This window comes from Phalacrocorax carbo, chromosome 5 (genome assembly GCF_963921805.1).
Source record: "Phalacrocorax carbo chromosome 5, bPhaCar2.1, whole genome shotgun sequence".
In the NCBI taxonomy this organism is placed as follows: Eukaryota; Metazoa; Chordata; class Aves; order Suliformes; family Phalacrocoracidae; genus Phalacrocorax; species Phalacrocorax carbo.
In genome coordinates, this window is record NC_087517.1 from 23873704 (window position 1) to 23898621 (window position 24918).

Below are 24918 nucleotides of genomic sequence, written 5' to 3' on the forward strand. Positions count from 1 at the left end.
TAGCTGGGTTGTGCACAGCTGACTGTGGTGGGACTCGCGTGTTTCAGTGAGCCTAATGCAGACAAACTGGCTGTGGGCTGGCACTGGGCTGGACGTGCTAGGGCCTCAGCTCCCAGGTTTGTTTCTTGAAATGGTGCACTTGTCACTTCTTGAGTTAAACCTCATGTTGTTATAAGAGGATTTCACGCAGTAACAGGCACCGCTGTCTTAGAAAATCTGAATCCCTTTAACATTATTTCTTCCGTAAGTTTATCATAGGCTAATTATAAAACTGTCTAATACAGGTTTTACAGTATCGCTTCATGCTCAGGTCGTTCCTGGCGCAGGTGTTCTTTCTTTTAAATCTGAAGGAATGTATATCTTATAAGGGAGAAATTAAAACTCTAAGTATTATGTGGGTTCCACTTGCTATTTGACAATATGAAAAACTGTGAGGTATCTCCTGGTTAAAGCCAGTGTGTGGTGTCTGAAATGGAAAACGGTATTTTGAAATGGGATTTTGGAGTAGACCAGACTGATTATTGAGGAAAAATGCTTTCTATCAGTGAAACTGAGATCTGCAAAATCTATTTCAAATCCATACAGGCTGGGCTCTGGACCATGAGGGGAAAGGGTTTATTTTTCCGTGTGACTTTCAGAAAGTCAGTAATAAGCGGCCTTTCCAGAACAACAGGTATCTTTGTAGTTCCATTTTTGCTTTGTAGTAGCTTGCCCTAGTCTTTACACCACTTTTGGCTTCTTTTCCCAGCCTCTATCATAATCTGCTTCCTAAAAAAGGCTGAGCAAATAAAACGAAGATCACAGTCCTTTAAGTGCCAAGCCTCCGGGCAAGAGAGATTAATGGTGTACTTGGCAATGGCTTTGCATTGGTAGTTGGAAAATGTAACTGTAGCAGATTAGGAGAATCATCAGTCACTTAAAATGGCTGTTAATAACAGGCTGGCAGCGATGGCTATCTCTGTAAAAAAAGTTCCCTGCTGACAAGTTACTGGCTATATTTTATTTTTTTTTTTGAGAGGCCCAGTCCCATGGTTCAGTTCCCGTTCCTGTTAACAGCCCAAGTGTATGGAGGAACAATCTCTCTGTGCTAGTTAGTCTGTGGTGCTCCTGTCCTGTGACTTGTTTCTGTTGCTAGAAGCCAAATCCAGGCATAAAGTGGAGAAGGTGCCACCAGTATTCAAACACGGCATCTATCCCGTTGATTGACTTTAGTTATGCTGAAATAACTGTGGGGGTTAAGATGTTCCCGTTCTCCCCTTTCATTGAGTTTAAAAACTGTTGAGACCAAACTAGTGTGGAGGACTGAAAATACATCTCCAGTGGAGGGCTCTGGATGTCCACATTAAGAGTGGGGGTCTCTGCCTGGAGGTTTTAAACATTTGATACACAACTAGTGACTGTGACTGGTGATTTGGTAGTAAAATTTGATCTAAATATGAGTTAGTGGTAGTTACTCTAATTTCTTGATTTCTTTCAATCCAGTTAAACTTTGCAAGCAAGTACTGGGAGCGTGAGAGGAAAAGGATGCAGGAGTCTGTCTGTCTAGGCAGGGATGGAAGAAATGTCATATCATTTAGCTTCACCACTTTCCAGACTTGTCCCCCTTGTGTGTGTGGAGTCTTTTTGAAAACAGTGAGGTGCAAAGTCTGCAGTGGCAGTATTGTTATCCGAGAACAGCAACTTTAAACTGGACATTTGTGCTGAAAGAAGGTTGCAAAATTGGAAATTACTTACACCACTGACTATTTTATTCTGCCTATATGTGGAAATGGCTAATGGTTTGTTAACCAGGAAGCACTTTCAGTGATTTCTCCTCCAGTCTGTTAAAGCTCAGAGCTGGCACTACTGATGTGTACCTGTTACTTTTAAAGAAAGGACGGCAAAGATGTGATTCCTTGTTTGGGGTAGAAGGTACCACAGAAAAGGGAAGAATTTAAGGAATGAAGAAAGCTTTGGGAGATAGCAGAGTATCTAGCTCAGTGCAGACCATGGTATTTTTTGTATTTGTTTAAACCAAAATGTAATTTACTCAATGGAAGCCTCTTACTTTGATGAACAGGATTTGCTTTTGAAAAATGTTGAAGATGTTCTCCCTCCTTTGGCTTGATTTCTTTTGAGTAAGTGTTTATTCCAAAACAGAACTGTAATGAATTGCTGACAATTTTTCTTCTCTGAAGTATATTGTGAAAATCATATGTTGTCCTTAGTTCCAGGCTGTAAATGAGGAAAAGAATTTCACTGTGGAGTGAGGGAACACTTCCAGGAGCTTGGAGGTTTTCTGGATTTCCTTTATTATGGTTTTCTCATCTTAGCTGCAGCTTTCCTTTTGGAAGGGACTGTGGTAGTTTCAGGAGCAGTATTGGAGGGAGTTCAGATAGCTGTGAGCAGAAACTACTCCCACTTCCCACTGTAGTTTTCATTAGTCGAGAAGGAGTCACAGCCACCTACTAAATGTCTCAAAAATTACTGATGAAGGCAGGGAGGGTTTTAAAATCTTGACCTTACTGCTTAATAGTCTGTAATATCTGTTAAAACTGAAAGTTACTTCTGGTGTGTTTTGGTTTGGATTTTAATAACTCTGATGGGCTACTTTTGATGAAATTAAGTTACAGCCTTTCTTCTTGATGTTCACCCAAATGTTCTTGCTGAATACTGGTCAACAGCAGTTGACAAAGTGAGGCCTGGTGCCTGCCCGACTGTGGGCAGTGAGTTCCCATCTCCTTTCACTTCCTCGAAATGTGTGCATTTATAATGTATGTTTTCATCCTACAGGTATCCAGAGGTGTGGTTTGGCTCTGGATCAGGTCAGTAAGATGTCTTGATGCCTTTTCTGAGGCTTGAGTAGTGCTCGGCATAACTGATGAAATGGAGTGTTTTCTTGCCTCAGCTGTTTTGTTCAGGTGTAGCGTAATATTGCCGTGAGGCAGGCTGGGTGTAGATGTGTCCCTAGGGTTGTGCAGGGGAACATGGTGATACGCTGGTCCCTCTCTTGGTAGAGGGGCTTGTGCCTGTCCCTGTTGCACGCTGTGGCTGCACCTCACACATGCAGGTACAGCTGGGGTCACGGTGCCCGCACAATGTGGGCACCATCCACCGGAGCTAAAATTGCATCTCAGTGAGGTCAGTTAGTTAAACTGGCATTACCTGCCAATCCTGGAGCTCTAATCCTATAGGATTGTCTCCAGTTTGGCCATGAATCTGGGGTTGTAAGGACAGTAAATCTGTCCCTGGAAACAGCAGATGCTCATAATTGGCAGTGGGACTTCAGTCATTATTACATATGTCTAGGAGGTAATTAAGAGAAAGCAATAATTAATCTAATTCTAACCAATAGAGCAACAGGACTGATATATTTGGTTTGAAATTAGAATTTTAGTTTGAAATTGGAAGGCACATATTTTAATTATGGGGTATAACTGGAGCTAAAGAGCATTGTAGCTTTGTGCCAGGGTATAAGCAAATTCTGATTTTTTTCCAACATTGTCACTTGATAGACCCTTCTTTTAATCTCTAGAAATGTAACATAAGGAACTTTTCATAAAAGTTTGAACACCTGTGCAGTCTGATTGGCTCAGGGAAAAACTAATAATAAGTTTATAGTATATATTTTAAACAAGAGGAGTGGGGAAAATCAGGATTCAAGTAGTGTGAAGCACCTGATGTAATTTACATGAAGAATAGTAAATTTTGTGTGTGTGTCTATGTCTGACTTTCAGCTCATATAGTAAGCATTTGATACTAAGCCATCATAACCCAAATCATAAAAAGCTTAGGCTCCAACAGAAACTGATCTCAGACGTGTTTATGTTCAGTGTATTGTATGGCTGAGCTTCTGTTCTCTGCATAGTAATAAGGCAAACTTGCCATGGGATAGAAAACCAGTGAAATGTCTGCATGTTGGAGTCACTGAGGTTTTAATCTTTGCAGTCTTGACAGTTGGGGCATTGTTTGGTATCTAAATATGGATTCTGGAGCCAGACTTTGGGCATTCAGACCTGAATTGAAAGTAGTGACTGTAGCCCTCATATACTTTCAGGGAGAAGTCCCAGTGGACAAAACAAATCATACTGTGATTATGGGTGGAGAGAAATGAAGAACTTGTTTTTGTCAGTCTTCATTTGCAGAGGAAGTTCTTTGGTTTTAATCTCAGTGTTTCATCTGCCGATATAAGGAGATAGCAGGAGATAGCGGCAGCTAGGAGAGTACTTCCTCGCCCCTCTTACCTCTTTGTTTTTGCAGAAAGAGGCTTCGCTTGCCACTGGGAAAGCTAAAATGGAACATGCATAGCTGCAGAAAAACCTAACTAATTTTTTGCAAAATGAGCTCAAACTTGATTAAAATTCTTTTATTAAAACACAGCCGAGTAAGTAGCCATACAGTATGGACTGGAACATGTCCTCAGTCTGGAAGGACTCTGCTGAGTGTGTAGCACTGCTCAGTGTACAAGCTGATTCATTTGGACTGCTGCAGTCATGCTGAAATTCACACTGGTGCATGGCAATGTCATACTGCCTTAGTTTCATGAGCACTTTTATTTTTAAATGAAGTAATTTCCCTTCTATAATAGAATTCTGATTTTTCAAATGTACCTCATGAACAGTAGACAAGGTGAATAGCAGCTCTGTTGATCATAAGTCACAATGCTTGACAAGGGGTTTTTATGTTTTGCTTGATTTATTCAGCCAAAGATTAGATGCACGTGACTGACATTCCTAGTAATCCTCATAACATTTATAATCCTCATCATCTTTAGTAACCTATCTTCTAGAACCTGGAAGCATAGGGTTAGTCTTCTCTGCTGTGGTCTTTGGGGCAGGTAAGTAATAAAGAAGTGCAAAGGAGTTATGCCACTTTTTAATATGTCTTTGGCTGCTGCTTGAAAATACATTTCAGTATTTACCACGGTATCTACCTGAAGTGATCTAATCCTTTGCAAGCGCCTGCTCATAGTGTGTGCTACTGTTGAACTGTGTTGTGAATAAGGACTTGTGGGGATGTACCTAACAGAATTCAAGATTTTTGTGTTTGATGAGCCTTTAAGACTGGTGACAGATTCCTGACAAAAGTTCTTTGAAGTCTGGAGGGTTCTAAACAAGTCTGCTTTTAAATGCTTTGTTTACTGTGGAAAATAACCTATGCAAAATTAGGGGGAAATAACTTACACAAGATTTGTATGGGGGTGCGGGTGCTGGCGGAAATCAAAGGTCGCCTGTTTCCTTTGAGATCATGTTGGATTGACACTTTTATTTTTTTAAGAAGGCTGGACGATTGCATTTTTCATCTGTTGGTCTCAACAGGTGTCTGTTCAAGATGCCATTGAATGTTTGGGCATCTTATGTCAGGTGGCACATCTTCCCACTTTATCTTCTTTTGGCTATGCAGTTTATTCCCTGATGCCTCAGTAGGTCTCCCCTCTGGCTGAATTGTCATCAAGATTATGGTCACATTGTGGTATGTTGTAAAAGGTATCATTTAGCTAGGGAGAGGATTCAGTCTAGCTATCCCATAGAAAAGAACAGGGTTGTAATTTTCTTGATGTAGCACCACTGCTGTCAGCAGTATGCAGATGGGTGAATTAAACTAAATTAAGTATTTAAACTCCAGCAGCTTTTAGTTTTGTTCGCAATTTAAAACAAAAGTTTCTGATAAAATTTCTGTGAGATTCCATACATCATTTTTACCCCCCAAGCTTTGAATGAAAAAGTAGAAATAATAAAAATACCTATAAGTTAGGAAATCAGTGCCTCTGCTTTCTTAAATTTATGTCGGTTAATGTACAAAAAAACCCAAAAAACAAAGAACCCCCCCACAAAAAATACTACTCCAAAAAACCACCACTTCCCAGCCCTTCCCCCAAAAAACCAAACCAAACCAAACTCATCAGTCTTTTCCTGGGGGATAACAGAACTGAGGAAAAAGTGTATCTATTCCCGCCTTAGGAATAGCTCAGAAACAGACACTTTGCAAAAGAATTACTCTAAGAGATGAGAGTTACATGCACTGTTGCCAAAATTAGAAAATGAAGTTGTTAATGGCCTTTCTGAAAGCATGGTGCTTAGATTACAAACTCTTGTGATGACTGCTATGTTTCTGAAAAAATCTTTGAAAAAGATGCCAGACATATGTAGGGGGAAAAGAAGGAAACACTTTAAACCAAAACCCACCCACACTGTGTGTCCTGATTTTGTGTGTCAGGTGAAAGCAAATATTTTACCTGAAGGTTTCACCATTCAGGGGTTACCTTCATAAGGACAAATTCTGGATTGTGGGAGAATTTATTTCCATAAAAGTGGTCAAAACTTTGCTGTTCCACAATACAGGTGTAATTTTCTGTTTTAAAAAAGTGTGTTTTCTCATAATAAATTTCATTTTGTGTCTCATTACTTCAGTGACATTGAATAAATGTTTTCTTAATAACAAATGGTATGTATTGATCTTAACTGATCCAGTCTTAACTGTTAGACATGAATAAAAGTGAGTCTCTTTTTCTGAAGAAAAGCATTCTGAGGGACAGCAGTGTGCTTTGTCCCACTGCCGCTTTAAAGCATGCAGAAAAGCTTTTCTCTCATGAGCAAAACTCTATAGCTGAAACTTTAAAGAGGGTCTGAGGTCCTCTTTGAGCCTGCGGATCCAGCTATAGTCCCAGCTTTGCCCCCCTTGACACTGTAACGTTAGGGATCTCTTCTTTGAAATGTTTTGTATCAGGGTCAGGAAACACATGGAGTCTGGTTCGGCATCCATCCATCCATCCATCCTTCATACCTGCTGTCTTGCACCAATCAACACACTGTTCCCTTGGTCTCAGTTTTTCAGCAGAGCATGATGTTTCTTGTTTTTTCCACAGACTGTTGCATGTGGGTTGTTACTAGTTTCACTTAGCAGCCTGAGAGGCAGCTGTGCTTTGTGTGTGTGACACTTCAAAGAAAACTAGACAACGTAAGAATTTTTTTGGCTGAAACCCCTTATTTTGCAAGTAAATATATCTACTGGTGATGTCGTGATAATACTCATGGGGGACAGTCATTACAGGAAGAAAATTTGCTTTATTCAGTTTTTAAAATAAGAACATTTGGTTACCAGAACAGTGTCTAAGGAGGGCTTGTTAGAGTGGCCTTTTTATAGGAGAAATAAGTCCTCTGTGGGAATGGCCAGTTCTTGATGGGAGATTTTTTTGGAGAAAAACCTTTTGGGCTTCAAAATGGAGTATCAGGCCAAAGGAGCGGAGAGAGGGAGTACATGTTTGCACAGAGCCTGGAATAGTTCAGTGGATGCTTGCTTGAGCCGGGAGGGATCTTGCATTGCTTCACAGGTTGCGGATATTAAGGTGCCCATAAATTCAGCTGACCAGTGGCACAGGACTGGCATAAAACTAGAAGGCAGCACTTGTATTCACTGTTTTGGGTGTTTGTGGTCATTTTATTAACAGTACTTTTCCCATTCTTATGAAAAATTTCTAGTAAGGCAAAAAATACCCCCACTTGACTGCCAGACACCTACTTTTTATTTCTATCAACCACCCTCAGTGAACATTGCAGCAATAATAGCAGTATGATAGCAATACATTTACTGGCTTGCAGGTCCCGTAACTGCAGAACTATTACTGCTTTACAGGCCCCCCCCTCCTCTTTTTAGGGAACAGTGCTGTGATGTAGGTTTTTATCCATCTTCAAATGTTTGCACGTCAAACCTCCAGTAACATGGTGAAAACACTTCCTGATTCTGTTGCCTTCATTTTTTCTGATATTAGCCCTGTAGATCCCTTGAAATGATTTCTTTTTCCGTGCAGATTGCTGGTTGGAGCTCCTCGGGATAAGGCCTTTCCATCCCAACAAGCCAACAGAACAGGAGGGCTGTACAGCTGTGACATCACGTCTCCAAATACACGCTGCGCACGTGTCATATTTGATGAGGAAAGTAAGTTTTTCAGTGCTTTGTTTTGGATTGAAACAACTGTCTGATTTTTCTTTTTTGATGTGGTCCTTTCTAAAGGCTGTGTATCAGACAGTTGCTTCTGTGGATTTATACATAACAGAATAAGCTGTAGGTTAATTGCTAAGATAGCACGAGATACTTAAATCTTGGTAAATTTGGATGGTTTTACTCTTTTTTAAACTGATGTAACATGAAATAGTATGCTAGAAGTGTTTAATAAAATGGGTGGTGTCAGTCATAAAATGTACAGACGCCGCCACCTGCAGACTGTCTCATGTACTGTATGAAGTGCCTGTCCTGACAGGGACTTCAAAAAAACAAAAAAGTAGTTAATTGTTAATATTTGAAGCTGTGTTATGATGCTCTGCAGCTGACCCGAAGACGGAGAGTAAAGAAGACCAATGGATGGGTGTAACTGTCCAAAGTCAGGGGCCAGGAGGAAATGTGGTGGTAAGTCTAAAGGACTAACTTGTAAAGACATTTTGGGTCTATGGTAAATGTTCTGAATGCTCTGCGTTTCTATGCAGATTTCTGAAAGGTAACTTTCCGACGTTTACTTCTGTGATTTCTTGTAAGTAAGGACATAAATGTCTCCCTAGCAAAGGAAGACACTTGAGATTGTAAAAGCTTTAAATTATTTTTTACGTGTGAGTTAGCCTTTCTTTATAACCTTTGTAACAGTCTGGGATGGACAGTTCATTTTCAGGGTCTTCACTTATTTTTTTGTTAGACACATTGTTTCTTTTAAACACCACTGGCTACACAAATAGGGAAAAAAGTGTGATAAGGTTGTAAACAGAGCAGGGTATCATCAGCCTGTTTTCTAAGATGATCAGCCTCACTTTAACTTTTGTCAGGGACTCTGGCTGAGTTGCTCCTATGGATTAATGTGGCTGTTGCACTGCAGTAAGACTACTAGCTATTCTTAATTTTATACAACGCAGAGAGAAAAAGCTTCCAGGAGTTACCAGAAGGCATTACGTTTTTAGCTCTTTCTCAGTTAAATAAACACCTCATGGTGCTATAGGATACCAGCTACATCATAAAATGGGTGTGCGGTGAAGCTTCCCCATCTCGTATTTTTGCAGGTTAATGTTGCTGCCTCCAAAACTGGAAGCAGGTGACTTCAGGGTGTGACTCTCGAGTTATTTAAGGTTATAGAGGCAGTAATAAATTGCTTCAGTCTGCCTCAGAACCCAAAGGGAGGAAGAACAGATGGAAAGAGTCCTGCTCATTGAATAATTAATCATCAGCTAATGTCATCTTGTCTTTTCTGAGAAGGAACTTTTATTTGCAAGTGATAAGTGGGAAATGCACTTATTAGATGAGGTGTGGGCAGCCTGAAGGTCACTGTGCAGCAGGGTGGTGCTGCAGTGCTCTGTGTGTGGAGCAGCTGGGTGTTTGCTTAGTATTTAAGCTTTGATAGAAACCATAGAGAAGGCACGTTAGCTGAGAAACCTGGCTTGCTTGTGCTCTTTGCACACCTAGTACATCTGGTTCTGCACAAAACACTGCTGGTATGATTGTTCCACCTCTCTCTACAATGGTTTGGTGGTTGCACCACTTAACCCAGTGGCTATTCATCCTTTGTGTTAAATAGACTAGAATTCTGTTCCCAGGTGAACAGTCTGAAAGGTTAAGGAACAGGCTGTGCCGAGTGCTGCTGCTCTGTCCCAGTGAGAGTTGTCCCATAAGTGGGACAGTAGGAATGGAACAACTTTACTCCCATCCCCTTCACTGGAAAAGCTTCCAGCCTCTGCTTTGTGATGCTTTTCTGGAAGGGTTGAGTTCTGAATAGTCTCACATAGATGGTAGTTGAACCAGTGTCTCGTGTCCTGCACAAGTGTGTAAGTCATTTAACTCTGACAGCTGTGGGGAAACACAGCCACTTCCTCCTTCAGGACAGATAGGGTGGTTCTCTTCTCAGCTCTTGAAAGAGAGGGATTAGGTGTCAGGGAAGGCTTTGGGGCTAAATACCCTAAACCCCAGAGAGAAGAGGGATTGAACAATGTGGCTGCCTTTGCCTGTGAAGCTGGTTGCTCTGACTGGTATCCATTGATGCCCAACTTTTCCCATACATTGCCCACAGGGAACAGGGGGTTCTCTCTGCACTGCAACATGATTGTGCCTACAAGATGACTGACTGACAGCATTGCTAGCATGAAGTGTTGCTAAAGGAGACCAGCCTTTGATGATTTGCATACAAACATACAGAAAGCATCACTTACTGTTTCTTCTATCTTGCAGACATGTGCACATCGCTATGAGAAAAGGCAGTATGTAAACACAGCGCAGGAAACCCGGGATATTGTTGGAAGGTGCTATGTGCTGAGCCAGGATCTCACTATTAAGGATGATATGGATAATGGAGTATGGAGTTTTTGTGATGGTCGTTTAAGAGGCCATGAGAAATTTGGTTCCTGTCAGCAAGGTGTTGCTGCTACTTTTACTAAAGACTATCATTATATTGTGTTTGGTGCCCCAGGCACTTACAATTGGAAAGGTACGATCTGGCTTCCTTCCTGCCTACCCATCCCGTTCCCTCTCGGATTGCTCACAAGGGCTGCATCCTAAGCTTTAATTTTTTTGTTTGTTTGTTGGGGGAGGGGGTAATAGGGATCTAATGTTTTTACCCTGTTTTCACAAAATGCTCCTGTATCAAAAGTATTTACTGAAGTTCCTTTAAATGTCTTTGAGGGAGTACTTATGAATGGATAATGGAACTTTGCACACATGTACAGCAAATTTTTCCTTCGTTAGTCTTAATCTTATGGTGGGATTGAGTGCTTGCTTTGAGACTTCCACACTGGAACAAATTACTGAATTACTTTAAAGTTGTTTGACCAACCTTTTTTCCTGCATTTGAGCAAATGTTAGATAGCTGCACTGGGATCTTTGTTTATCCTGCAGTATTCTCCACTTCATTCTTTGTGAAGTCTGTGGAAAGCAGTACTTCCCAAATGAAATACTGGATGATTGCAGGAAGATAACTGAACAGAGCAATACTACATGTATTCATATCTAAATCCATGGGTATCCATGCAAAATGCCATGGGTAATCTGTCTGACTAAGAGCCAAGTATGCTGTATCATCTAGGAGATATTCCAAAACTTATGGGAAAAAAACCCTGTAGATTTTCTCCATTAGTTTAGATTGAGAAACATCTAAATGGCCAGCTCTGCCTCTTTTCTTAATATGATTTTTCCTGTCGCACTTCATTACACGAACAGCTGTAAATACTTCCCTCTTTAGAACATCTGATCCTCGAACTATTACATTTTTTCCCCTTGTACACCTGTGCCTGCTATATGAACCATGCAAAATCTTTGAGTTAAGCTTTGGCACAAGGTGTACTTTAGTGAAAACTTAATCTTCCACGTATCTGTCAACAAAATCTGACCAAGCTGAAACAGCATATTGAGTTCAGTCACTGATTTACTTTAATTGCAGAGAAGGGCTATGACAGTATCTGAGTCATAAGAGCACTCTTTTGTATCACGGAAAAACGTGTTTGTCTTGCCAAACTGTTAAATATGCCTGTTGATAAAGGGACGCACACATTTTATTGAACAATAGCTCTTTTCCTCTTAAATAGTGTTTTCGAAATATTATCACCAGTGTTTGTCATAGCGGAACAGTAAAGTTTTTTTTTATATTCTTGTGTACTTACCTCCCTTTTAAGAGAGGCTTTATGAGGTTAAGAACTGTGGGATGAGGGTGGTTCCTGACCAAGCTGGTTCCCTGTTTTTCTTGAGTTTTCTTAGTATCCCATGTTTTCCAGATCATTGCATGGCCTCTCTGTAGAGCGGCATGAGAGTCTGGCACACAGATAGAACTTAGAAGCTCATTGCCTTTGGAAGATGCTTTCAAACACTATTCTGTTTGTCCCATTTAAACAGCAGTCACTCTCTCATTCATTGTAATTAATGTTAGTTGGGAACCATTTATCTGTTATTTTTCTCCTTTACCATTCATTTGCTTTTATTTTATCATTTCATTTCTTCAGGGGTGGTTCGTGCAGAGCAAAAGAACCAGACATTTTATGATCTGGGTATCTTTGATGATGGGCCTTACGAAGTCGGTGATGAGACCCGCCGAGATAAGAATCTAGTTCCTGTTCCAGCTAACAGTTACTTAGGTAGGATTAAGTACATGTGGTAAATCTCTTCAGGCTTCCTAAACATTTGTGATCCCTGCCTGGGGCAGTGGTATGAAATGGGAGCAGAAAATCCTTCATTTGTGGACCCTGTAACAGGTTAACCATTTTGGATAATTGACATCTTGCTCTGCGTTTATGGGCCAGTTTTAAGTGTAAGATGATACTCTGCTGAGATGCCTAGAAGAGCAGCTCATGTAATGAGAGGTTTAAGAGCTGAGCTGAGGACCTACGGATTCTCAGGGAGTGATTATAATCACTCTCATGGTAAGTACGGTGTATGGATCTGTAGTTCTTAGTCACAAGGTCTCTGCCACGTGGTATCAGCAGGTTTATAAAAATCTGAGTTTCTGGATGTAACTGTTAATGCTGCAGTTTCTCTCACTTGGTAGGTGAGCGCAATTTTTTTATTATTCCAGTTTTTTAAACTCCAGTGGCCTTTTTACAGGCCTTTAAAATACCATGAGTAGTATTTATATTTTAAGTGCGTTGCAGGAGGTGAGTCTCCTGCACTTTGTGCATGCACGAAAGCAGAAATATGTCCTTAGGCCAGTGGATGTTACTGTACACCAGTGAGATATGGCGGTGCAGAGAAAAGGCTATGCTGCGTTTTTGGAAAGGCCTCAAGTGTCAAGTGTAAAGAACCTTTCTGTTCTAGTGCAGATTTATTTCTGGGGTGTATCGATCCACTGCTTTTGGCATATGCAACAAATACAATTTTGGTAAATTGAAACTGGAATTTCTGTGTGAGTGGTAGAAAGCTGAACAGGTGGGAAGGGCATTGCTAGTATAAAAGGTAAAGCAAGTCAAGAAAAGAGCCAACTTAGAGCTACATATCTGTTAGGAGAAACAGAACACAAACACTTGATAAATACCAGCAGTAATTACTGGGGGTGGGGGGAAAAAAAAAATCCTAAGAGCGTACATTAGAAAGATAAGCTGACAGCCTCTTCTGGTGAAATAAGAATTGGGAAGGTGAGGAGTGCTGCGGAGGTGTCTTTTGCTGTGAACAGAGTAATACTGACTTTTTACAGTTTCACAACAAATGCGTTTATCTCCTAAATGTAAATGCTGCCTTTGGTTTGTCACAACCAGAACCACTTCTGGCCAAGCCTGCTGCCCACTCGCATTGCTCTTCCCTCTGTTTAGCCAGTAAATAAACATGGTTAGAGCTGCTTTGCTTAACTACTATTTCTTTCTCTTCAATCTTTCACTCATGTTTACAGGTCTTCTATTTTTGACAGCTGTATCTGATACTCATCCAGATCAGTTTGTGTACAAAACGATGCCTCCCGGCATGCAGGTGGACAAACCAGTGGATGTAATGATGAATAGCTACTTAGGTTTGTGACCACCTGAGGTGGCAGCATCTGGTCAGACATAATCTCTAGACCTTTGATACGATCATCCTGCCTCCATCCTCCCTCATCTCAAATACATTGCAAGTAAAAGCATGTGAAAACAGGGATTCAGCTGGAGAGTAGCTTGCAAAATAATACGGCTTCAGAGGAACACTGATTTATCATGCATTTCTCCAATCCCTCTCATCCCTCCCCTAGATGGGACTCCCTGAGTTTTTCTGAAACTGTCTCATTGTGAATTGCTGTAATTGAGAATTTTCATAGTGGTGGTGAAGTGTTGCAGAAGGGAGATTTCTGTCTGCCGGGTAGTATCTTTCTTCCTTGCAGTGTCTGTAATTTTCTGCTTCGGCCTTTATTAGGTATGTTGGTATATGCAGTATATTCTTTTAAATCAGTTTGTCACGTCTTTTAAAACATGTTGGCTTTTATAAAGAATACGTAAGACTAAATTAATTTGAATGTGACCTTTAGGACTGCATTAAATCAAAACTGCCTATTTCACCACTACTGTGGAAGGTGATTCTCAAATACTGGATACGTCATTCATGTACGACACTGTGCTTGTGCCGTATGCTTTGCATGTGTGCGATAGAATGACACTGGCTTGCACTTACGAAGTTTTACTGTGATGTTGCCAGAGGTGAAATACTCGAGCTATATTCAAGTGGTAAGGTGTAGTCATTTCTAAGCAGGTACGTTTGAAAATGATGTTGTATTCAGTGTCCGTGAAAAGCAGATCTGAGCGAGCAATGAAATATGTTTTGTGGGGAAATACTTAAATCTAATATATGGAGGAGTGTAGGCTTGTAAACATGCATTCACCAGCCCAAACAGAAATGGAGAATTCCCAGTACGTCATACTCTGTTATAGACAAAACTCCTATTCAACATACCACTTCAATATAGTAGGGGAATTTATTTTGCCTATTAACGTTACAAGCTGTTTGTTTATATTTTATTTGTTTCTCTGTTAAAGGTTTCTCTCTGGACTCTGGTAAAGGCATCGTCTCCCAGGATGAGATGACTTTTGTGTCTGGTGCCCCAAGAGCCAACCACAGTGGAGCAGTTGTTTTACTGAAGAAAGAGAAAAATCAGAGAGCACTTTCACTCGAGCACATGTTTGAAGGAGAAGGACTGGCCTCTTCTTTTGGCTATGATGTTGCTGTTGTGGATCTCAACAGTGACGGGTATGGCCCTCGTTCGCTCCCGCTGCCTGTGTCAGGAAGGATGGCGATCTGGTTCAATTCTGCTTTGGTTTTCCCATTAGAAATACAAAGAGTGACACATCCCGTCTTCCATGTTTTGCTGGAGGAAATGGCGACCATCTCGGAGAACCAGTCAGGACACAGTCTACATTTCTAATTATAGAAAAAAGTTTATTTAAATTTAAACAATTAGTGCAAACAAAGAAGAAACAAATCTCCTAGGGCAGTGGTTGAGGCACCACCCCTGGAGGTATTTAAAAGACATGTAGACGTGGCGCTTAGGGACTTGGTTAGTGGTGGGCTTGGCAGTGCTGGATTAACAGTTGGACTCGATGATCTTAAAGGTCTTTTCCAACCTGAATGGTTCTATGATTCTATACCCAAAGCAGACCCTAGAAGATCCTTGATTGTCCCAAAGGAAATACAGTCAGCCCTTAGTATCAGTGGGGCTGCTCTTGCTCAACTGGTTTAATGTACTTTTTGTTCAGCGTCTCTTTGGGTAACTGACCTTGACGCCACTGTCCTATCAGTTGTTTATCACAGTTCTTCTGTAAAAGCACTGTTTTTATTTTTTTTTTTCTTTAATTCTAAGATGGCAAGACATTGTTGTTGGAGCCCCACAGTATTTTGACAGAAGTGGAGACATTGGTGGTGCTGTGTACATCTACATTAACCAGCAAGGCAAATGGGAAGGAGTAAAACCTGTTCGCCTAAATGGAACTGCTGACTCCATGTTTGGTCTTGTAGTTGAAAATGTTGGTGACATTAATCAGGATGGATATCCAGGTGAGTGAAAAACGATTACAGTTACAATGTATGTGACCTTTTTGCTTATGCCAGAGTTGGAACGCCTTACCCTTATCATGACAGCAAGCTGCAGAAAGAGTAAGAATGATTTTAGTGTTGCAACTTATTTTCAACAGATATTGCAGTAGGGGCTCCATATGATGGTTCTGGCAAAGTATACATTTATCATGGATCCAAGAATGGAATAAATACAAAACCAGCACAGGTAATAAAATAACCTTTACTGTATATAATTAGTCTTGTAGAAAATTAAAGGAATGACTGTTCCATTACTGTTAGTAGGGTGGTAGTTATGCAGATAAGTCACAGGACCCTTCAAAGACTGCACTGCTGACCAGAAAGATTAGGCATTCTTGATTTTAATACACATTTTTCTTTCTGGGGCAGTTCTTTGGCAACAATAATATGTCGAGAAGGAAAAAAGGCATGTAGATGTGTAAGTTTTGGTTTTTTTGAAAGAAATTTGGGGATTTGAAAGTAATTAGTGTCTGCATTTTCTTTTTCACTACTACTATGTCACTTTCTTTTTTAATAGAAAATGTTTATGCCTTTTTCTTTTTTCTTGAGGACCACTGTGTTCAGTCTGCAGGGTGAGAATGGAACTTGATTACACTTCCTAGAATACTGTTAGCATACTTCTGGAATACTTTTCAGTTTCAAGTGCCTATCCTGCATAAATGCTATAAATAAAGACAAGCTAGGCAACATCACTATGCAAAACAGTAATTTGTGGTACTCATTGCTATTGCAAAGTAACTTCTTGAAAGAAAAACAAATCAATTTCCTTGTGTCTCCCCTTTTTTTATTTTTTCCTGGCCATTAAGACAGTGATGTTCATTTGTTACTTATTTCACTTTTACAGCTTTTAAATATTTGAATTCCCTCAATCTGTTTGCTCTTTAGATTCTCGATGGTGAAGAAACAGGCATCCGTTTCTTTGGTTACTCTGTTGCTGGAAACATGGACCTGGATAAAAATTCCTACCCTGATATTGCTGTTGGTTCCCTTTCAGATTCTATATTTGTGTTCAGGTATTATATACAGAACTGTAACTAATTACACCAAGGTTTTGTTTTTAGTTTTTTAAAAACAAACTGCTTAGAAGTAGCAAAAGCTGTTTGGCTGTAGTGTATTTTTCCTTCTAGAAGTTGGAAATTCGGGGCGGGGGGAGGAATCCATAAATTGGTTTGTTAGTTTATCCCCCTCTTCTCACCGAGAAGCTGCCTGACATCAGTGCAGGGTAAGGGGGTGACCGTGGGCAGTTACCGTGGGGCGCTGATGTGTGGTATATTTGTAGCCGAGCTTTGCCCTGTGGTAATTTACTTGGCTGCCTGTGTCCTTTGATGAAGTGTGGTAAGTAATTCTTTTGCCTTAAGAAAGAAGTTAACTGATATATTTGCTAGAGCTTTTGTCTGCTGCTGTTATATAAATCTAACCCTCCTTTATTCAAGATAGAACAAAACAAAACCCCTCTCTTGTAGCTGGGGATCCAAAAGCAGTGAGGCATACAGCCTTGCTGAGGTTGCAGTGGGGTGCATGAAATAGCTGTGAGGAAGCCCTGCAGATGGGATCCTTCTGGGTTCCTGTAGCACATGCTTTAATTAGGGATGAGCTCACAGTCTTTTCCAGACCTCTGCTTTTTTTCCAGTTTAATGTACTGTTAAGTTGAATCACTAATATCACTAAGTAATGAGCAGGAAGAGGACTGTCTTCTCATCAGAGCTGTGAATGCTGCATCAAGTTCAGGTCTTTGGTGGTTGCTGTCAGGTCCCAAAAGAGGAGGAGCAGGAACTCCAAAACTGGTTATCTCAGTCTTGGGGATGAAAATAACTCTACCTTTCAGGCAGAATGACCTTTCCTACAATTTTTTGATGATCCCATCTCTAAGGTGAATAGTATCTGTGTACATAATTGGAAATTTTTTAAATACACTGAAACAGCACCCAACAAAAGCAACAAATTTTATTTGTGGAAGAGAACAGAGTAGGTGGAATGGGAGTCAGTTAGATTATTATGTGTCTGCTTACTGAAAAGGAGCTTTAATCATTTGCTGATAAGGGCAGTAGAAAAAACTTCTACAAAGGTGAGAATGAAAACCTTTATGGTGAATGGGGCAGCCCAGTTAAAAGAGATCTGCTAGAAAAGGAGGAGGTGGCTTACTGGACATTTTAAACAACCCTCAGATGCTTTGTCAAGAGCGGGGATCAGCTCATTCATTTGTTCATGTGAACTGTCTTTTCTTGTCCCTTCTGAAAAGGGAGAAAGGAAAAGTTGTCAGGCTGAATTATGGTTACAGCCTACACGCAGACGAGTCAGGAAATGAAAACATCGTTTCCCACAGCCACCCAGGCTCCACATTAAAGCTGTCGTGAACATTAATCTGCATGAACTTTAGTACCTGCAGTTGTTCACAGGGCCTGAATTACCATCCGGGTGGGAACCGTCACTTTGAATTTTCTGGGTTTTTTAATATGTATATAAAATGACAACCACAATATCACATTAATGGACCCTGCTTCCCTGCCAGGCATTTAATACAACCGTAGTCGTTCTTCTGACTTGCTTTGCTTAGCTTTAGCTTTCTTTTGTTTTCTAACCATTATCAAAGCCGAACTCTGTGTTTCTTGGGGTATCTTTGTGGCAAATCAGTGCAGGCATGGAGGGCATCTGGGATTCACAGGAATTATTTAATTATTTTTAACAGAAACTTTTCTTTCTTTTACCTCCTTTTTGTTCCCAATTTTTCCTCCAAATGAAGATCTCGGCCTGTGATAAGCATTAGGAAAAGCATTACAGTGCAGCCTGACAGAATTGATCTAAAGAAAAAGAACCCTGAGGACCCCAGTGAAATATGGTAAATTTAAAAAAAAGTATTAGAAGCCTTGGTGTATTGAGTTTTGTGTTGTTAAAATTTGCTCAGTCAGTGATGATGTTAAAGTGAAGGGATGTGACAGTCATGCAGATTAAGCAAAGGTACCTACATGTGATCATTTTGACTTCCTGAATGTGCTGATGACAGTGCTAAAGGCAAGTGTGGAATTTGTTCCGTTCATAATGTCCATTTTTGAAAATGAATGTCACTTCGCCACATAAGACTTCCAATGCTTACAAGCGTCTTAACTTGAACAGGTTTCTCATGAGTAGAGATGGAAGAGCAAATACCAGAAAATATTTTTTCTAATTATTAGCCATGTTTTTTTGCTTTGTAATTCAGTTTAGTAAGCAGCAAATTACTGTTCTAGGCTGAAAACCACAGTCATAAGACTGATAATATCAGTCAATGGACTATTAAAACTTCTCAGTTTGTTGGACCATGCCTTATTAAAGTTAATATTAATTTCTTGGCACTTTTTGCAGGATGGATGTGAAAGCGTGTTTTCAATATAGTGCAAACCCCAGTGATCTAAATCCAAGAATAAGTAAGTTTTCAAGATTAATATTTTTGATCTGTTTGTCACATGGTTTGTTTTTTCTTTAGAGCGTATCATGGAAGAAGGGTACTCAAATTTTAGTGACTCACCTCAGACTGTGACTGTCAAATTTAAAATGTGACTCAATGCTCAGGTCAATCAGTTATTGCACTGTCTGTATTCAAAGTAACGCGCATTTAGAGTCATGCTGGTGTGTCAGGAGGTTCTGTGGATGACAGACTGACCTGAAGCCTTCTAGGTAATACAACTGCCAGTGAGCAAATGGCTGCCATACAGCCTCTCTAGGTTACTGCTGCTTTAGAACAGAGTTTTAAAAGCCCATTTGATATGTCATTAGTAAGCATTTCTTATTGGAGACTTACCCTATAAGACAGTGTTCTGTATTCATGAAAATGGTTTTGTGGAAATCAGTAACTGAAATAAAAAAATCTTTGAAGACCGTGCCATAAATGTAGTTAAAAATGTAAAGCAGTAGTTGCTCTTGTCTCCTGTTTCTTCTCTTGTAACAATGCTGCTGCTACTACACCTCAGAAAACTCTGCAGGATTTTGAGAGGAAATTAGAAGAATTTTAAGCCCAAACGTCCTTCTCCTCCTGTGTTGTCTTCAGTTTCTTAGTTATTTGTAAAATCCGCAGGATGTGCTTGAATTAGGTCTTGGTCCTTCAACAGGTCAAGTGCTTCCAGCTCTCAGCGCGGCTTATGTGTGCCCGTCTGCACGCTCCCGAGGCCCGGCGTGCTGGGTGCTGTTCCCAGCCCTGCAACACTGAATTAGCTCAGTGAATACAGAGATGATTAAAAGATGCCCAGAGTTCAGATCTATCAAAACATGCCTCAGCATACAAGTAGATACCTCTAGTCATGCTTTTGCTTTCAGTGTTAAAATTAACAGTGTACCCTGACCTCAAAATCCTGTTGGCGTTTACGTGCTGTTTGGGACAAAACAGAAATCAAGGACAGCCGAGTCAGAGTATTTACAACGTTTTGTACCTCAGCCCTCTACTGGCTCCACAGCAGCAATTACAGCTCCTCCAGCCAGCTCTGCGTGCTGGTAGAGTAATGGGGTACTTCTGGAATAAAAGGATTTGGTTTAGAAGTTTCCTTTAGATACACGCATGGGACGCCTGGCCCTCAACTGGAGAGGGACAAAACTGACACATGGAGAAGTTTTGTAAAGAATGGAAAAGTTTTTGTGAAGCGCAGCACTGGCTGAAGCGGTCTTCTAGAATAATGTTGCAAGATCATACCTGGAGAAATTAAGGTTCTTTTCAGTAAGGCAGGGGTTCTTTTTTATCGTAACCTACTTTATTGCTTCATACAGAGATCAACTATACATTTGAAGTGGAAAATGAGAGGAGGCAGTTAGGCCTGCCGTCTAGGGTACGGTTTAAAGACCACCTGTCTGATCAGTTTACTGCAAGTACAGTCCTAAGGGGGCAGAACTCAAATGAGTGTGTGAAAACCAAGCTCGTGCTGCAGGTAAGGCAGAGTATTTTATTTTTATTTAATTTAGATCCACTTAAAAGTATGCTCTTTTTTTTAGCCTTGTGGTGCCTTTGTATATAACTTAAAAGTCACACGCAATATAAAGCTTCAAAACTAAAAAACAACCATAGTTAAGTAGTACCTTACTAGTCCCTGCACATATGTTGCTTCCTCATGTTGCCTTTCCTACAAAGTATGAATAAAAGTTGTAGCCAGCGCAGCATGCTCTGGAGGTCAATAGAGCCGAACTAATTCAGAACAATAGAGAGGGGATAAATGCCAAAAATGGAGAGCTGCTTCCAAAGAAGTGATTGTTACAGAATTCAACGGTGTGACTGACTCGGAAAAGGATTTTTTAGCACATGGGTTTCGGGGGGGATGAATGGGACGGACAAGAAGGCTTGGTATATGCTCTCTGACTTGACTGCTACACTGGCCCTTAAAGGCAGTGTTGCTCCAGGAGCTGAACAAATTCTCTGTCTGTGGCTCAGAGGCATGAGCCAGCCTCCAAGGCTGCTTTTGACCACAGTAAATTAAAGAGCTTGAACTTAGGCAATAGGGAGAAGGTATGTTATTTTACTCTTGTAGTGTGAATTTCACTTGCCTGGGTTACCATCTGGTGTTCCTAGGAATTCCTAACGGTGAGAGAAATTATCAGATTGGGAAGCCGGGGGAAAAACGACAGTAGGGCTAGGCTCCTTATGTTCTTGTACATTGTTAGAAAATGCTGGGTTTCTATGTAGTGAATAGTTTTAATACTGCCAAATACGGCAGAAAAGATTTTGGTTTACTGCTTGTTCTAAAATATGTGTCAAAAGCTAGTCTTTGTTTTGTTTTTTCTTCTCTGCACTGTACAGTAACTATGCCATTTGAAATATTTTAACAGGAAAAAATTAAAGATAAGCTACGCCCCATTCCGATATCAGTCAGTATTAAAATTGCTGGCCTGGAGTCTAACTCGCCGTCTGCCAGAAAAGAGAGAGCACTTCCAGAGCTTATACCAATTCTAAATTCAAATGAACCTGAAACAAAGACCACAAAAGTAAGCCTTTGATATCACATTTTCCCATAAAACTGCACTTTGATAAATCACTCAATTCTAAGGACTGTGGAAAGCTAAATTATGACCAAAGGAAATACCTGGGGTGGCACTGGACTTGTAATTACTGGCTTATATGTTACATTTTGTTATGAACTTGTTACAATATGTTATGATCTAGATCCTGTGTTTCTTTTCCAACAAAAGTGAAGTTGGTATAGCCAGTAGGTGTTTTTTCTCTCCCCAACAAGTTTAGGAGGAAGTGTACTTTTGATTAAAAATGGAAATCCATCTTCTGTGAACCCTTGTCCCATATCACAAAATAATTCTTCCATGGTTAGGATGCTGTAACAGATGAGAGCTCTGCAGCAGTGACACAGGAGAGAAAGGGAATATCTTGGGTAAAAGATCTCATTTCCTCAACACTCACTGAAGAATTAACTTAAGGCTGTTTTTCCTCATTAGAAGTGTTCTTCTTGCTTAGAATTATCTAACTCTGCCTTTTAGTCACATTTGAAGTTCTAAATTATCAGCATCAAGGACTATGTTTCACAAAGAAAAAATCTCTTGACAGGCAGGAAGAGAGTCAGGTTAAAATCTTACTCTATCCAGGAAAGTGTCTCTGAGCTCTCTGTAGATGCTTTATGCAGTACACGTCAGAAATCCTGTTTTAAGCTAGTATCATGCGGCATGCAGTAAAAGTGCTTTGGTTTTATTTAGGTGGAGTTCTTAAAAGAAGGTTGTGGAGAAGACAATGAATGTCACAGCAATCTGAAACTTCAGTACCGGTTTTGCACTAGAGAAGGAAATGAAGACAGGTTTACTTATTTGCCGATGTAAGCCTTGATTAACGCATTGCTAAAATTCAAATTATTAACAAGTGCTTAAAAGAACTTTAGGAAAGGGTTTTGGGAGATAGAGCAGCTTTGTTTTGTTAGTCTGGTAAACACAGCCCTGTGCAGAAGTACTGATCTGACAGGGTGAGGAAGATGGGGGAGTGGGGATGAGCTTTGGAAGAAGAGAGGTGGTACAGAGTCAGATTGATACAAAGCGGCCTCTAACCCTTGGAGAAATGAGATTCAAAACCAGCCTTGCATTGTGTGCGCGCTACTGTTAACTATTTTTGAGATGAAATTTGATTGTGAGTATGACAACACGATATACCATAGTAGCCTATAGAAGCAGTTACAGAGAAGTGAACAGAGAAACCAATACACCATAACAGGCACCTAACACCCTGCTGCATCCCTCCTCCCTGGAGGGCCAGTGAAATTAGGAAAGAGGTGTTAAACAAAGAAAAGTGTGTTATTCTTCTGTCAACGGTCAAGTCACCGTTGACAATGAGTGCCACAGTCTGACTCAGAAGCTAAACCTCATGTAGTTTACAAAAAAGCAGGTCAGTAGATCTATCCAGAGAAAATTAATCACTATTAAGCATGAGCCAGATGCAAGTGCGGGTTCAGAAATACTATAAACTCTTGGTTACTTGAGGAGTATGTCAGTCTGTTCTGTCCTGTTAGCTGCTGGCTACTTTCAGAGACAAAATACTGGCCTGGGAAACAAAAACCTATGACCATCCATGTGTTCATGGTCTTATAGTGATTCTACGCTAATTCAGGGAATTCTATTTGGGTGAACCCTAGTAAGAAGCAAACGTTTCTATGCATTTGTTTTCCTAATGCACACAACCCTGTATCCTCTGTTTCTGTAGTGAAAATGGCATGCCAGTGCTTGTTCTGAAAGACCAGAAAGATATTGCCCTGGAAATAACAGTGACAAACAATCCATCTGATGCAAAAAATCCACAAAAAGATGGCGAAGACGCATATGAAGCTAAACTGATTGCAACTTTTCCAGACACTCTGATGTATTCTGCATTCAGGGAGATGAAGGGTTATCCTGTAAGTAGTTTTAAGAGAAGAGATATTAAAATATTGAAATATTTTCAACATGTTTTTACTTTTAATTGTATTCTGTTTAATCAGGAAAAACAGCTAACGTGTGGTGCTAACCAAAATGGTTCTCAAGCAGAGTGTGAACTTGGAAATCCTTTCAAAAGAAATTCCAACGTAAGTTGCACCAATTTTGCTCAAGTTATAAAATCTGATTTATGACTGCAGCCGTCTGAAGTTTCTGTATGTCATAACTGGAAATTTGACTTGGATCTGTCTTTTCAGCTCTAGAACTTGATGGTGTATTTCTATAATACTACATATATTACTTTATTTTCCAAAAATGTTTACATGTTTCATGGATGTTTTCTTGTGTAGGTAACCTTTTATCTGATCTTGAGTACCACTAAAGTTAATGTTGATACAACAGACTTAGACATTGATCTGAAGTTGGAAACGTAAGTTTTCTTTGTGTGTGCATGCTATGTGTTTATATACAGTTGTAAACATTTCTAATTAATTTGTTCGATTCACAAAAGCAATTTAATAGTAAAGTGAAAACAGCTAAATTTGTAAAATAAACAGCATTGTTTCCTTTTCATTGTAGAACAAGCACTCAAGTTAATTCGACTCCAATTACAGCTCGTGCTAAAGTGGTTCTTGAATTGCTTTTATCACTCACTGGGTAAGCGTTGATAGCATAACAAATGGGGGGCTGGGGATGACAGTTTTGCTGCAGATGTCATTAAAATCTGATTATTCTTCTTCCCCACCCCCACCCGAACAGAGTTGCTAAGCCTTCTCAGGTGTATTTTGGAGGTAACATTGTTGGTGAGAGTGCTATGAAATCTGAAGATCATATTGGAAACCTCATAGAATATGAATTCAGAGTGAGTAATTTAGATTAATGCCAACAGCTGCTTTTAATCAAATGAACAGCTTCTCTCTTTATGCACAGGAATACTTGGAAGAGTTGCTGGATTTAAAATTGCCTTTTCTTGTCCCAAAATCCTGGCTTCCCAATCAGAATATGCAGTCTGGATGCAGACTAGAGCTTCTTTAGGCCTTGATGTTTTACGATTGTATTTTGAGGAAGTGGCCGGAGGCTGGCTGTACACTTGTTTTTCAGAGCAGTTCATGCATGTTCAGTTGTACAGCATAAAACCCCGCGCAGGTAGGGAACAGAACTAAAACCCAGAACCCTGACTGCAGCAGGCCCAGGTGCCAGCCGATGCACACAGACAGCGAGTGTGTGTACTTACTGCACGCAGGACTGAGCGGGCTCAAGAAGACACTGTGGGAGCTACTTCGAACGTGTGGGTCTCTTCTCTTTGGTCTTCTGCCTAATTAGTAAATCAAGGAGAAGGCTGAGAGAGACCATTTTGGTTCTGTAAAAGCTCGGTTTATCAGCAAGAGTGTTGCTTTTTCGACATCATTAATGGAAGCCCTGCTGTCTTTGTAGGTAGCAGTTTGTCAGGATTAAAGCCCATCTCTGTCAGTCCTTTACTTCCATCTGTACCTGTATGCATTAAGGTAGAAGCAGTCAGAACATCTGTTTTAGAACTTGCTATCGTCAACAGTAACACTACAAAAGCAAAAAATAGATTGGGAA

General features: G+C 40.3%; 1 protein-coding gene across 3 annotated transcripts in view; it reads left to right on the top strand.

Moving 5' to 3' along the window:
- Window positions 1-24918, top strand: part of ITGA6 (integrin subunit alpha 6) — a 46908-nt gene that overhangs the window by 13765 nt on the left and 8225 nt on the right. For 2 of the 3 annotated variants that reach the window (XM_064451603.1, XM_064451604.1), the window contains exons 2-19: window positions 7787-7914; window positions 8303-8382; window positions 10180-10435; window positions 11940-12071; window positions 14427-14637; window positions 15248-15441; window positions 15579-15667; window positions 16366-16493; window positions 18221-18316; window positions 18820-18881; window positions 20212-20369; window positions 21262-21417; window positions 22135-22250; window positions 23126-23315; window positions 23400-23483; window positions 23685-23764; window positions 23914-23991; window positions 24094-24196. In XM_064451603.1, coding sequence (XP_064307673.1) covers window positions 7787-7914; window positions 8303-8382; window positions 10180-10435; window positions 11940-12071; window positions 14427-14637; window positions 15248-15441; window positions 15579-15667; window positions 16366-16493; window positions 18221-18316; window positions 18820-18881; window positions 20212-20369; window positions 21262-21417; window positions 22135-22250; window positions 23126-23315; window positions 23400-23483; window positions 23685-23764; window positions 23914-23991; window positions 24094-24196 — 2341 coding nt within the window. Of the gene's footprint in view, window positions 1-7786; window positions 7915-8302; window positions 8383-10179; window positions 10436-11939; window positions 12072-13315; window positions 13433-14426; window positions 14638-15247; window positions 15442-15578; window positions 15668-16365; window positions 16494-18220; window positions 18317-18819; window positions 18882-20211; window positions 20370-21261; window positions 21418-22134; window positions 22251-23125; window positions 23316-23399; window positions 23484-23684; window positions 23765-23913; window positions 23992-24093; window positions 24197-24918 lie in introns of all 3 variants that reach the window. The other variant, XM_064451606.1, reaches the window with a different exon arrangement.